This window comes from Cimex lectularius, unplaced genomic scaffold (assembly GCF_000648675.2).
Source record: "Cimex lectularius strain Harlan isolate CLEC.00 unplaced genomic scaffold, Clec_2.1 scaffold38, whole genome shotgun sequence".
NCBI lineage: Eukaryota > Metazoa > Arthropoda > Insecta > Hemiptera > Cimicidae > Cimex > Cimex lectularius.
In genome coordinates this window covers 737,351-751,669 of record NW_019392638.1, presented here as the reverse complement: position 1 = coordinate 751,669, position 14,319 = coordinate 737,351, and the positions used below count along the sequence as shown (strand labels likewise).

At 31.2% G+C, this 14,319-nt stretch overlaps 2 protein-coding genes across 8 annotated transcripts in view; both read left to right on the top strand.

Annotated features, from left to right (window-relative positions):
- Positions 1–7,892, top strand: part of LOC106670918 (metal transporter CNNM4-like) — a 62,471-nt gene extending 54,579 nt beyond the window's left edge. For 3 of the 6 annotated variants that reach the window (XM_024227747.1, XM_024227744.1, XM_014401592.2), the window contains 2 exons: positions 1,791–1,862; positions 5,571–7,892. In XM_024227747.1, coding sequence (XP_024083515.1) covers positions 1,791–1,862; positions 5,571–5,744 — 246 coding nt within the window. In that variant the 3' untranslated portion in view covers positions 5,745–7,892. Of the gene's footprint in view, positions 1–1,790; positions 1,863–3,489; positions 3,638–5,570 lie in introns of all 6 variants that reach the window. The other 3 variants (XM_024227753.1, XM_024227751.1, XM_024227746.1) reach the window with 3 other exon arrangements.
- A 4,408-nt stretch (positions 7,893–12,300) lies between these two features.
- LOC106670920 lies at positions 12,301–14,024 on the top strand. Of its 2 annotated transcripts, none has more exons than XM_014401599.2 (5): positions 12,301–12,402; positions 12,470–12,608; positions 12,684–12,822; positions 12,961–13,381; positions 13,720–14,024. In XM_014401599.2, the coding sequence occupies exons 3-5, from the start codon at positions 12,704–12,706 to the stop codon at positions 13,987–13,989; spliced, it is 810 nt and encodes a 269-aa protein (XP_014257085.1). In that variant the 5' UTR covers positions 12,301–12,402; positions 12,470–12,608; positions 12,684–12,703; the 3' UTR covers positions 13,990–14,024. The 2 variants fall into 2 exon arrangements, with proteins under 2 accessions (XP_014257085.1, XP_014257086.1); XM_014401600.2 differs by having other exon boundaries at positions 12,313–12,402; positions 12,530–12,608.
- Positions 14,025–14,319: the final 295 nt, after the last annotated feature.

Below are 14,319 nucleotides of genomic sequence, written 5' to 3'. Positions count from 1 at the left end.
TTTATTTGAAATAATGTACATTTTTAAATGTTTGTAATTAAAAATGTATCTTTCTAATGCTAAAAAAGTTTACAAAATAAAAACCCATTAAAAAAGAAATTAAAAGTGAAGTTGTTTAACAAATTCATAGGAAGTGATCGTTTATGCTTCACAGAGTAAACATCAGCACTTGTATCTAAGCAGTTCTTGCCCTTCCAGGGAGTAGTCATACAATTCTTTTGTTTCTGTGTTTTTATGAAGAAGTATCTGCTTTTTGGTTTTGTATTTGTGTAGATACTTTTCAGTTCAGTAGAAAAAAAGAAGTTTTTCTGTTTTATTTTGTCTCCCATACGGAGTCACACATTATGCACTTTGACCCCGAACCTCCTAATAGAAGTCCAAATACATTTCCAAAACAAAAACTGAAATGGGTAGGCTTAAAATATTTAATAATGAGTTTAAATGAAAATCACCCATCCAAAATCACGTTTAATAACTTCATCCCTTTTAAATTTTATAAAAAGTTTTTGCCCCCAGGTGAATGTCAAAAAAAAAAAAAAAAAAAAAAAGGATTTTCTAATCTGAACTGTATGAAAACCCTCAAAGACATTCCGATTAAATTCAATCTTCATAAAACTCTTAATTGTTCAAAGGGAGTCATAATTGCCCGTGAGTTACAAGATTGAGATAGAACTAGCCAAACAACATGTTATAAAAGTTCAACGTATGTGAAGGAAACAAAATAAGTCCCGGCTTTCGATAGGTCTCACCCTGTTTATATCAGAGAGAAATACACAGAAAAAATTTGAATCAGTGAAAAACATCTTATAAAAACACCAAATTACTTCTTCGCAGGCAAAGTCATAAAACACGGGGCACATGATGTTACTTGCAAGTCGTTAATATGCCAATTGCCAAAACCCCCTGAATCTAATTGAGAGGTTCTTACTTCCGCTCCTATGACCTTACATCCAATACTTTTTCCTCCCCTTCTCGACATGGACTTCAGATTTCTCAACCCCTAAATGGGTTCAAACTTTTTAGTGTAACAAATTGAAAAGCTAAGCAATATTGTCGTTGAACTAATAGGTAGCTGATAAAATGGATAAATTTGAACAAGCCTTAAAGCAAATACACTGCCCCCCCCCCAAAAAAAAAATCTCTTCCCAGCCGAAAGGCTTTTTAAAGCGGAAAATGACCCAAAGCAGTTGATCGCCTTTATAATTTTTAAAAATATATATAAATCAAAAAAGTTTTATGTGGTTTATTTATTATAGGAAGAGCAAAAAATCAATAAATTCTAGAAAGGAGGAATAGTTGGTTTAATTTTTTTTATAATTGTGAATAAAACAAATTTGTTATGGCAAATCTTCATGTTAAGTTAACGATGTGAAATTTGTTATTAGGGCTGCAAAAATTTTTTCAATTGTTTCAATTTTGAGCACACATTTTAATATACCTACATAGGCCATTGGAACCCAGATTTCACCACTGATCTCCAGGAATCTGCATCCATTACAAAATAATAGACAAATTAAATCGACAAAAGTCTATTTCTAATTTCAAATGTTTTGATGTTTCCTATCTAAACTGTCGGAGTCTGAGTTTGGAAAAAAGAGTTCCATCAGAGTTAAGAATCTATGATCTGTCAACGTTCGGACAAATATGACAGATTAATTGGCCGCTGGTTTGTGATTGTGCGATGGAACAAATCTAATAATAGATATTATGGAAAAAAATGCATATTTGAAAACAAAATTAAACTTCAAAGAAACCAAAAAACATTACTAAATAAATGACTTACATTTCAGCTTATCCATACACTAGGTGGTGACGATACCAGGAGTCAGGGCTCACCAGAAGTCACAAGAACTTACTCACAGGTATTATACAATTTATTTTTATTGAATTACATAAAATATAATATTTGTTGTGTTTTGTTTAACAAGAAAAAGTTATTAAAGAATTGGGTATAAAACTTAATATCTAATTTCCAGTGGTCAACTAGGAGTGCCTGTTTGGTATGATTGCTTTAAATAAGCATGTATATTTTAATAGGTTGCTTGCAGATAAAATTTAAATTTGCAGGCATACAGCAGATTTTAGGGTAATTTAGTTTGTTTACCAGGTGCTTCACAAACGCAGTGAAAATAACAAATTTTATCTTGTCGAGATATATTTTAAGGAACTCAGTAGATTTTTTGGAGTCCGAATGAATTTTTTATATTTATACTATTGAAAACAATGTTCTCGAGATATGTCAGCATGCTTAGCTTTCGCATAAGGCTAATCATTAAAATTACATTTGACATTGTTTTTCTTAAAAAAATCGCCACAAATCAGTATGTTTGCTGCAACCGTCCATTTTGTTTCACTTGATTTATACCAGAAATTGCCTTACTGCTTTGTTTGTAGGGGGTAGAAATCTCCACCAATGATTTTTTCCTTTTATTACTGATTTGAAGCTTTGAAGTCATCATTCACGATAAATTTTTACTTTTTTGGTGTATTTTGTGTCAGCAGTTTGCATATTACTTGCTGTCAGTCCTCTCGCTCTCTTACTAACTGTGTTTCATCGTCTCAAATATTCATGCTCAAATTCTGTCAATACTGTTTTAGAAATGATCAAACTGCTGACAAAAATCTACCTGACCACCAAAAATAATTTCAAAATTATATGTTATGAAAATATTTGCTGGAGGTCATCAGCATGTTTATTTAAAAAAAATTTAGATTTAATAATAAAAAAAGAATTATTTTTATACAATTTTTTTCTAAAATTAGCACATAATAGCCCAATAAAATTAAAATATGTAATAATTTTTGCCTTACTGAGCAACAAATCCTTGGGTGGATTTTCAAGACAGTAAATATTGTCAGTTGTAGAATATTGTGACTACTGTTTGAACATATGGAATTAAATGGGGAATGTATGTGTATGTATACTACATACATATGTATTACATGACAAAACCTTTTTTTGTGCCAGTTAAATCAGTCTTTTGTTTGAAATCCTGGATATGTTTGCTTGTATGCTCAGTTGGAAAGGAAAAGTTGAATAGTGTTATACACAAGTGGATTTCCATTAATGTTGTTGACATAAAGGTATTAACTGGAAGTCATTGTTACTCAATGGTAGTCATATTGGTTCTGTGCAATAATTCATTTGTCTGTGATGATTTTTTGTACAGAATTATTTTCTTGAAGTATTGCTCATCTATAATTTCAGTTGTGTGAAGAGTGTTTGCCATTCTTCAAAATTTCTTTGTTTTTGATTAATAAGAAGTTTAAATTTGGTAAAAAGTTATGTATTGAAAATCTTCCATAAACCTTTCAGTTTTGCTGTAATTAATAAAAAAAGTGATAAAATTTAAATTTAAATTGCAAGCCTTCTCAGGGTTAATAGCCCAACTTGATTAAACTTGCCATTGCAAATGGGAAAATCAATTATTTAAATCCAAACTTTGCAATTTAATTTTACTACTGGGATAAATACATTTGGTTTTCTAGAGGTCGACAAGGAGCATGGATGAGAAAAAACGCCCCAGGAGGGCAAGTAGCATATTCAACAGGTTCCACCAACGTCCTGGCAGTATCATTATGACCAGGCGCTATTCTGCCAGTAATCACGAAATGTTCATTTGATCCATGATGGAAGGTACATCCGTGACAGAGAGAAAAAAACAACAACGTTGTGTTTGAACCCCTCCCTTGCAATTGAGACTAATGCAGAGAGACAAAAAATAACATGCGGTTGCTTAAATCCAGTTGTCTTACACATTCAAGTGACGTCTTGCTTTATAATGGTGTTTGATGTTAATGCAGTGCTTTCAGTGCATAGTATTCAGTCCATTTTTGACATGACTAACAACTTAAATCAAATAAGATTTTTATATAATGCAATGATGATTTTTACAGTTCTTCATATTAGACTAGAGTTTTGATTTTAAAAATTGAAAAGAATGGTGCACCCCTATTTCATTCAACAACAATTATCAACTTTTCATTCCACATTCATTAGGTGGTTAATTACACACCAAAATATTCTTTTATTTTATTTCACTTTGTGTAAAAAACAATTTACCCGGAAATTTCAAATGTTTTAGGTTATTGTACAAATTATTTACTTGTAGTCTTCTTAAATAATCCATTTCTGTATATATCTAAACTTAACAATAGGGGAACAAAACAATTCAAAAGTGATAGCAAATTTATAAAGTTATCATGAGTATTCGACTTAATACTGCTGATTAGGTGACAATTTTTAAACAATACTTTAACATGGTACAGCTCAGAACTATTTCAATTTACGTATGGCTGAATAATATTTTTAATTTTGATCCAAAACACACAAAGCACAATAAAAAAAAAATAAAAAAAATGCATTTTAGTATGCAATAAATTTATTCCACTAGAATCTCAAATTCTCCTTACTCTCTTAAAGCATAGAGGCATAGTGCATGTTGTTGTAAATAATTTGTTTGAAACAATGAATTAATGCAACTGCTGAACATTTTTTTTAAATATTAAACCCAAAATTTGTTTATTAGGTTAAACAAATTAAAATGTTTGGTAGGGCAAAGTTTTTTCATAGTATTTTGATTGTTTTCTTATAATTTTTGTACAATATTCTTACCTTGTTATATAAATATCAAAATAAAAACACAACTTTAATCATTAAATTGTCAATGTTTTTTTTATGCTTTTTGAAATGAGGGTTCTGAGTTTCATGGTAGAGAATAACCAAGCTATTTTGATTACTTACACATTTACAAACTTATGAACTATATATTTGTACATATGAACTCATTTGATAGTTTGACTGTGTTTAGGCGTTCAGTTTGGCAAATTCATCAACTTTCATTCAGTTCGTGGGTGCAGTTTTATATAAAAAAGAAAGTTAATTATGTCTGAATAAGTCTTGGCAATTTTCTTCCTGGTGGGCTTCAAAAATCAGACAAATCAGGACAATTTTTTTTTACAACCACATAAAAGAAAGAACAACTACTTGAAAAAGTCATTACATGACTGTACATTACATTCCAGAAAAAATTGTCAACTGTTTTTTAAAAGTTGCATCTCTTTATGATTTTTACATTATAATTATACTAATAATAATAGAGTTGAGGCTCTGTGTGGATTGATTTTGATTTTAAAATTTTATTTGAATACTGTGATCCCTTAGTACTTAACTCTTCTTATTCTTCTCCCTGATTCACATTTAAAATTATACTTATATTATCAAAAATGTTTGTTTTTTGGCATTAGGCAGAATAATCGTGATTAATATTGCGGGCTTATCCTTTGTTTATTTGTTGGTAGAATGTTTGGCTTTTTTTTTTATAACAAATGAATGAGGGATACGTTCTGTTTTATGATGATCTTTATAGGCAACAATAACGGTTATTATTCCATCTTGTTTGCTTTAGTATTTTTTTTCTAGTTCGCTACGTGTATTTGCTTCTTTCTGACTAATTTTGTATAGAAGTTAGCAAAAGTTTAATATTGTGGTTATTTATTTTATCTTGTCCTATTTATTATTAATATTATTTATACAAAGTTTAAATATATCTTTTTTTCTTTTCTTCCAGCAGCAGTCTGGGAAAACAAGCCCCCAGCCGTTTTCTAACGGACCGCTAAACTATTCTGAACCTCTTCTTGCTGCCAGGATGGAAGTGGCCAGAAACCTAGGAGACGTACAAACCGTTCATACAATTGATCCCAGTTCCACACAGGATGAAATCTCAAAACTATTACCAACATAGCGAATTAAAAAGTACCAATAATTTTTAGATTTTTTTTTTGTTAAACGTTATTGCGATATATATTTAAACTCACATAGAAAACAGTGTAAAAAAATACCCGCACTTAGTAAATATCTTGCTAATTTTGTTTTTAACTGAAAAATTAAATTTGCAAATGGATAAACCAAAGCCAAAACTACTTCTCTTCGATTTTGAGCCAATTTTGTCTGTTAAGTGTAATCCATACATACAAAAAAAACTAATTGTTTTAAAAATGATTAAAGAAATATTTTCTAAGAAATTTGGTAAAGAAGCAGTCAATCATATAATATGGAGAGTTGTAGCTACATTTTAAGATAAGTTAAATTTTTTATTATGAACATCATTGTATTAATTTCACTGTATTTATCATATATTATTTTTTATATAACTGATTTTTATAGTTACCTTTTTAAAACTTGTTTTCTCAAAAGCCAATTAATTAGGCTATGTGAATAGACTTTTTTAATTATAAGATTAGCTTCCTATATGAAAGTACCTGATATATAAAAATGGTTTACTTAATAATTGTGATTCTTTCACATAAATAGTTACTGGTAAAAATGTTGAATACCTAGTTGCATTTTAGTGTGTAATGGTTATGATATTGGTCTTTTTGTGGTTCTGTTGTTTGTGAGCATCATCATTGCCTTTTGTAACAAAGTGATTGGATCGAATTATTACTGTACTTTTCAAGAAAAATTAGTACTTAATGTAGTACTTGAAATTAGCATACTTATATCGTTGCAATCATTCAGTTTAAATCTGGTTTGTTGTTTCCTTCGGTTTTCTGGCATGAATAGTGAATGCATGGTAAGTCGGTTGATAAGTACCGAGTGCGTTTTTGTTGTTGTTTTTAGTTTTATCAGCTCAATGGTGAAAGATTAGTAAGAAGTCGGTTCGGTTTACTAATTTTTTCCGTTTTGCGTGTTGCCATCTGACTTACTCTGTTAATGTTATTTTACATCACTTAATTATTAAGTTTCTATTTAATATAATTGATTGTAAATATAATAAATGAAATTTGTTATGTATGTCGAAGAAAGCCATTGTTAAAAAATGTAGTTATTGTATATATTTAGTTATAAGTAGACACACTTATTAGTTGGAGACATTTTTAAAAAAAACTAGCTTTTATTTAGTAAAATCCAGGTTAGCATGCTTTTCTCAGAGTATATCTTATTATTTTTGTAAATTAGATGTGTTTATAAAAACCCTAGATTAAATATATAAATAATAAAATGTAACCAAACATAATTACTTAAAAGAAATAGCAATACTACTAAACGTAAAATTACCATCACATTTCAGTAACATAGTATGTTCATTCTTGAAATATTTTAATTGAATGACTTTTTCTCTTCTAAATCAATTCTTAATTTTTGGTGTTGAAGTTTGGTGGCGTAAATCACACTAGAATTAAAATTCGCACTCTGTCGGTTCTTTGTTATATGATATTATAATTTCATTATGGATTTTTTTTTTTTACTTTGAGACTGTGTATTTGTCTGTAAATTTATTCAAAACGATTATTTCATAATGTATGCCTTCAGTGAAATTTATTGGAGATGTATGCAAGGGGTAGTTGGTTAAGATGTACACAAATGTTAACAATGTGATCGTTATTGGCCTTAAACAGAGTAATAGAAATATTAATAAAGTTATATTAAATGTTGTGTAGACCATAAGTATAGAAAAAGGCTTGCTCATTGCTTTTGTACAAAAGAAAAAAAACAATTATTATTCTAAAGTTGTGAAATCGAAAGCCTTAAGATAATTATATTCAATTGTTAATTTTATAAAGTATTGTTGAAAATTTGTTTATGAATTTTGCTACGAGGAAAATGTCATTGTAGTTTGTAGGTTTGAAAGCCTTTGTGCTCTTAATAGCTCCTCATAGTTTCTGAATACGTCCAATGAATAGAAGTAACGAAATTGTAATTAAATGTCAAAACTAGATTTGTTTTCTTAATTTTATTCTTTTAACATTTAGTTTATGGTTACATAATTGAAAATATCCTAATGATTGTTAATAAAATTTGTTTGTACAAATTTTAAAAAATGTACACTATTATGTAACATACATTTGTATAATTTGTATTTAACATTGTAGATCTAATATATTTATTCTTAAATAACATCATTTATTGATTCCTTTCTCTAAAGTTTTCAAGTCAGTAAATACATTGATGGACAAATATAAAGCACCCAAGCAATTAAAAAAAAAAAAAAAAAAATTAAATCCATTATATGTCTACATTAGTTACAGGTAATTAGGAGCTATCTTAGTCAAAATAAACAGAAAAAATACTTTGTTTACTTCTGTACTGATTAATCCATTTACACAAAAAGTAGCAACACACCCTTCCATTCCGCTACGCCTAAAGATTGCTTTCAGTTTATCTTTTTCCTCCGTTAATTTCATTTGATATTATTCTTAAACTTTTTTCAATGGCTCCAGTCAAGCTCTACAAAATCGCAGCATTTCAGGAAATAGAAAGATAAGAAATCTGACAAAACCAGTCTGAAATGTTTCGATTTCCTCTAGGACTGAAAGATGAAGGATCAATGAAAATAAACCCAGGGTCCTGCACCTGACTTGTGGACCTGTTACCCAGCTCAGAAAATGGCCAGACTTCACACAGGAACATGCGAATTGGACATTGGAAGATTGGGGCCAAGTTATCTTTACAGGTGAGGTGAGAGTTGGCTTCACATCTTGATATGGGTATAATTTCATATGGAGATGATTGGGAGTCCCTATGCTGTATGGTTCCTCAGGTGATGACCGTTCCAAGTAGTCGTCAATGATCCTAGCTATGTGGGCCATGGCTGTATTATGCATAAAAATAAAACCGTCACCAATTACCTAGCCTATAAGCCACAACTTCTGATAGCACATCTTCAATGTATCGCCCAGCTGTTAGGGAACTCTCGACGAAGATCAAATTTGTGCGATCTTCCATAGAAATGACTGCTACCATAACACTACTTCTCCAAGGTTTCTCCGGAGTGAAAAAAATGTTGCAGGGATATATCGCTCTTCTGTTCTTTTCCAAACCCTCCGTCGGCCTTCAGAAGACCTCAAACAAAACCTTGACTCATTCGAGAACAAGATTTTAGCCCAATCTTGCTCAGACCAATTGATGTGATTTCTTGCGAAACCTAACCGAGCGGTTCTGTCCCTTGTGAGGAGGACCAGTGGCAGGATTCAGCAGCGGTAGAATGTCGATTACGGAGTACATTTGAATCAATAAAACTATCAACTCTCTGAGATGTGACAGGATGGCTGATCCATGCCTTTTTGTGTTACCTACAGTTTCTTTGTAGCGATGGAATAATGTTAAGCACCCTGGCGACATACGCTTGACTTCTTCCATCTTCCAATAATGCTATGATTTATTTTTGAATCAGTATCACTTAAAACCATCTCTCAAACAAATTTGAAATGAAGCTTTACTGAAAAACCAATAAAGAAGAGGACTATTCAAAGATTTATTTACAAATAGAATCGTAAACACAAATGGGAGATTTTATTTGTTTAATTACCTCTAATCGTTTAAAATGGATCAAATATTGATGTGAAACATTGGAACATTGACTAAGAGATAGTTAAAAGTATTAAGGGTGGCCATTTCTTTTGCCTTTCAGTGTATATAACTAATCAAATAGAGGGTTGATAGGACACTCAATATTCCATCATTGGCTCTCTCACACTACACATTCATGCTTATAAATACAAAAAATACACTACATGTACCACGCTTTAAATCTATCATAACAAAACTTTATAAAGAAGATTTCTATCGAAACTCGGATAGGAACCAAAAACTTGCATCTGCGCTCAAGCATAATTATTATTTCAGATGGTATGCTAAAATTCGAAGATATACTATTTGCTACCACTGCTGCAAGTTTTGCTTGATATGTTATTAAAACAGTAATGTACTTTTGCTGTATTATTAATATTAATTGCTGTATTAATTTGTGAGAGTTCTCGGTGGCCGAGTGTTTAGGACGTCATATTGCAACGCTAGCAGGCATGAGTTCGAGTCCCACTGTAAACCATGGATTTTTAATGTATAATAGTACAAAATATAGTAAAGTGGTTCGATCGCAAACCACGTGAACACAATTTTAACATTAAGTCTTCCTCTACGACATGAATTACTTTGATTTTTTGGCAGTTGTTGGGGACTCGTTATATTACATATACATGGTGGTTCTGGGGTGGCAATTTCTTTGGACGCCCACTTTGAATCGGTTGTTGTGCGAGGAAATTCTCTAACATCACAGAGGTACTTACTAGACAATCAAAGAACATGTAGTGCCATTTACCCCCACATCGGTGAGATAATCTTGCTCATGCAGGTTATAATGCCAGGCCCATAGAGTATGTATTGTGGCTGACTACCTGCTTGAGGTTGGAATTGAGCTGGAATCCAATCAAAAACATTTGGGACTAACACAATGAGTACGATGGCGAAACCCAGGTCCTCACACCCTAGAAGAGTTCGAAACGTCTGCTCTTGATGAATGGGGAAAAATTCCTTAGTATTTTATCAGAAATAATTTCCAGGGAATGTAAAGGCGTTTAACGGGCATGATTCATGCCAGAGCTGGAAACACTTGGTATACATTAAAATTTGAGGGTGGTGCGTTGATTTTGTCCATCAGTGTAGTATAATTGGTAGTACCTATTATTATTGGTGCTATTATTATTTAAAAAAATCTTTTACTTTCAATTTTGGGTTTTGGGTTCTTTCTTTGTGGTGGGTTTTTATTTGTATTTTCCCCATGAGCTGAATCAGTTTTGTTTAGTTTAGTGTTCTTTTTTTTAAATTATACTTTAGTGAACATAGTTGTTTAAATTGAAATCACACTCATTTATACAGATGAACATAAACAATTTATTACAAATGGTATTAAATATCTATCTGTCGTCAAATCAAGATTTGTTTGTTTCATAACAAGTCAGAATAGAAAATTAATGTACGTGAAGAAAGAAGGGCGAATCTACCATTTAGCACACAAGCGTCCGGTGTTTGAAAAAAATCGCCTCATTATGTGGGCATGTCGGTAAATTTTACGAGTTCACAATCCAAAAACATATACATGATTCAATGTTTATCATTAAAGTTCAGTAATATCCGAATGCGAAGCGTTAGTTTGGTTTGGTTATCCTCGAAGGATGAAAATACCAAAGAACAAATTTCTTTTTAGAAGGGCGCTTGAGTAGATTATGATCCCTCATGACGGATCGGTCGGGCGGGTCTAACATAGCGAAGCGCCGTATTGTCGATTACTCCACTTAAACTGATCAAAAATTAGTCCTAATTTTGTAGTATTTACTTTCCCTAGCATGTTTATTTTATTTTTATTATAAATTGCATTAAAATTTATTAGAAATTATTGTTTTTTACTGAAGGACAATTTAATTAAGGGATTTTGAAAAATAAAAAAAGGTTTTTTAATTTTTTTATTATTTTTTTTATTAATTAAATTTATTTTATAAAACTGGTCTTATCAGACCAACCATTAATTTTACAATAATATTATAGGACAAATAAATGTTTACATTCTTATAAACCGATTGGTACAATAAGATTTACTACAATTAATTAAGGTTTTTAGTTGAGATAAAAAAGTCAATGGCACCAGTGGGATTCGAACCCACGATCTTCAGCTTGATACGCCGCTGCTCTACCACTTGAGCTATCGTGACCTCGATCCACTCGGACACCAACTTCCCATCTCAACCGCACCTNGTGCCAGACCTTGTCAAAAGCTTGTGAGACATCAAGGAAGATAGCACGACAAATTTGTTTTTCTTCAAGAGATTTTTCTATTACGTCCGTTACTCGGTGATTTTGATCTATTGTTGAATGTCTGTTCGGAATCCAAATTGGTGGTCAGGAATGATTTTCTTTTTTTCTACAATGGGTTTTATTCATTTTAATAATAACTTTTTGAAGAGTTTAGACACTGTCGGTAGTAGCGATATTGGTCTATATGATTTGACTTAAAAGGTTTTAATTCCAAAATTTTCTTTATTGGACACAATAATAATTTTTTAATATAACAAATAATTTTTTTCAATAATTAATACCGTGTATAATGTTCTATGTTGGCTAAAACCTCTGTACACCTGTTAGGCACATTGTTAATAACGTTGTCACTAATTTCATAAGAAATTTCACTCCATAGATGTTGCAAAGCTGCTCTCAGTTGTTGCAAGACAACTTGCAGCAGATGGTGATCGATAAGCCTTCTCTGCACGCATTCTGCATTTGCTCAATGGGATCGAGAACAGGAGACAATGGGGGAAGGAGCAGATGGGAAATTCCCAGGTTTTCTAAAAATTGATGGACAACTCTCCCTCTGTGAGGTCTGGCATTGTCATCCAGAAATCGAAAATCTCATTGCACGAGACTAAATATGATCTAAGATATCTAGAAGTTTTGATTTCTTAGAGTTATAAAATCTAAATAAAATACTTTTAATGGATTACGAGCGATTTATCACAGCCTTGGGTATTTTGTGTTTTTCTTCAATCATGTGTTCTGAAATAATGTTTTTTAACAATTAATCTGTCAAAATTTTCTGTGTCATTTTCAATGTATACACACTTCAGGCATTGGTAAGATTTCGTTAATATTTTTCCAACAGTCATACAATAGATACGAATATTGTCTCGGTTACCTTAGGAAATGGAGACAAATCGTTGAGATTTTATGGCGTGCAAGAAAGTGTTTTCCATGTAATAGGGTGTTGACCTTCTTCCCAGTACCTAGTCAAAAGGGAAAAATTGCTTGGGCGAGTGAGAGATGATCTGAACAGAACGAGGCATTAAATTATTCTGAGTTCAAAATTTCAAATAGAATAAGTGTTTTAGAAACTGACATTATTTTTCTTTTTCAGGTGCTTCATTTGAGTTCAAAATGACCCAAAAGACAAATAATGTCGGTTTTGAGCCTAATTTTGGACTACCAATATTTTTTGATCAAACAAATAACACAGATGTCCCAGAACGAAACCAGGGCGATGTGGAAGTAGAGAGGTTTAATTACATTTGTTTAAAAGCAGTTCTTTTGTATTGCTAAAGAAAATTTGCCTTTCATCATGTTTATCCAAAATTAATAATATAAGTTTTAATGAGGGCTATTAGAATAAAATTTTAAAAATTTGTCTTTTACAGAACAGTAAGAGTACAGCCTTTGAATCTGCAAAGGCTTTCAGAACTAGCAGGCATTGATCTGGAACAATGTCCAGTATTGAAATTTATTGGTGGCTGTGAGCAATACTGTTCTAAGAAGACGCCTGTCTACATTCTGCCTCAAAACAAAACAAATTCAGTTTCTCATCACGAATCGCCGATTCTTGGACAAGGATTAAAAAAAATGTTTACCAATTCACGACCAAATGCCAAAAGGGAAGAGGAATTAATAAAGGAAATAGAAAGAGTACAAAATCGGCTTGATAGTGTAACAGAACAACTCCAGAACTCGAAAGCTGAAAGGGAAAAGCTGGAGTGGAAGATCAATGAAGTTCAGATGAAAATTAAAAAGGAAAGTGAAAATCTAGGTCTTACTTTTTCTGAGAATCCTTCAGAAGATGAGGTATAAATATTCTTTAGTCAGGATTACACAAAAAATGATTTTTAAAAATAATAGTTATTTTAAACAAAATAAAATTAAACTACTTATTTGACCTTATTTTTTGTCCATCTCAAACAGATTTCAATACTTCATAGTTAAATAGATTTTGTGTATCATATACAATTTTAATTATTTATATTATAATAGGAAATAAATGTTTGTAATTTGTTTTTGTTTATTCACAAAAGATTTGTAAAATTATGATTTGTAGATAAGAGTTGATTTAATAAAATTAAACAATTAACATATAATGCAATTTTAAATGTATAAAATAACCTAATAAAAATTTGTTTTTAAAGCTTCTCCATTTAGAAAAATTAACGGAATTGGCAAAGGAAAAAGTGAGGCGAAACAGGATGTTGAAAGTTTTTCAACAAAAGGAGAATTTACTTTTGTCGACCATGGGGAGTGCACGATTGCCGGAATTCGATTCAGTACCATCTCTCCATAATAACCCAGTCATCCAGCCAGCCTTAGATATCAATTCCATAGAACTGTTGAAATCCTTTGGCGCAGCATTATCCACTTCCTTAAGAAATAACCCTACAGCAGCTTTCCTACAGGAGTAACCTGAAGACACAATAAAACCAATTTAAACCTGTAATTTGTTAAAAATATATTTACTTTTAATCAAACTTTCACAAATGGCAATGCTAAAAGAAATATACTGCAGGAAAGAAATTTAAATTAAATCAGCGCATATTTTGAAGATGATTTACATTAAATTATGGGTATATGTGTGTAAATCACGTTTAGGGAATGAAATCTTTCATTATTTATTCTGTTTTAGGTTCAATAACAGCTATTATTAATTTGTCTTTTAGAATTTTGTTGAGGAACCCATTATCATTGAACATCAAGGGTTTAATTTTATTACTCAATGACTTACTTGGACAATA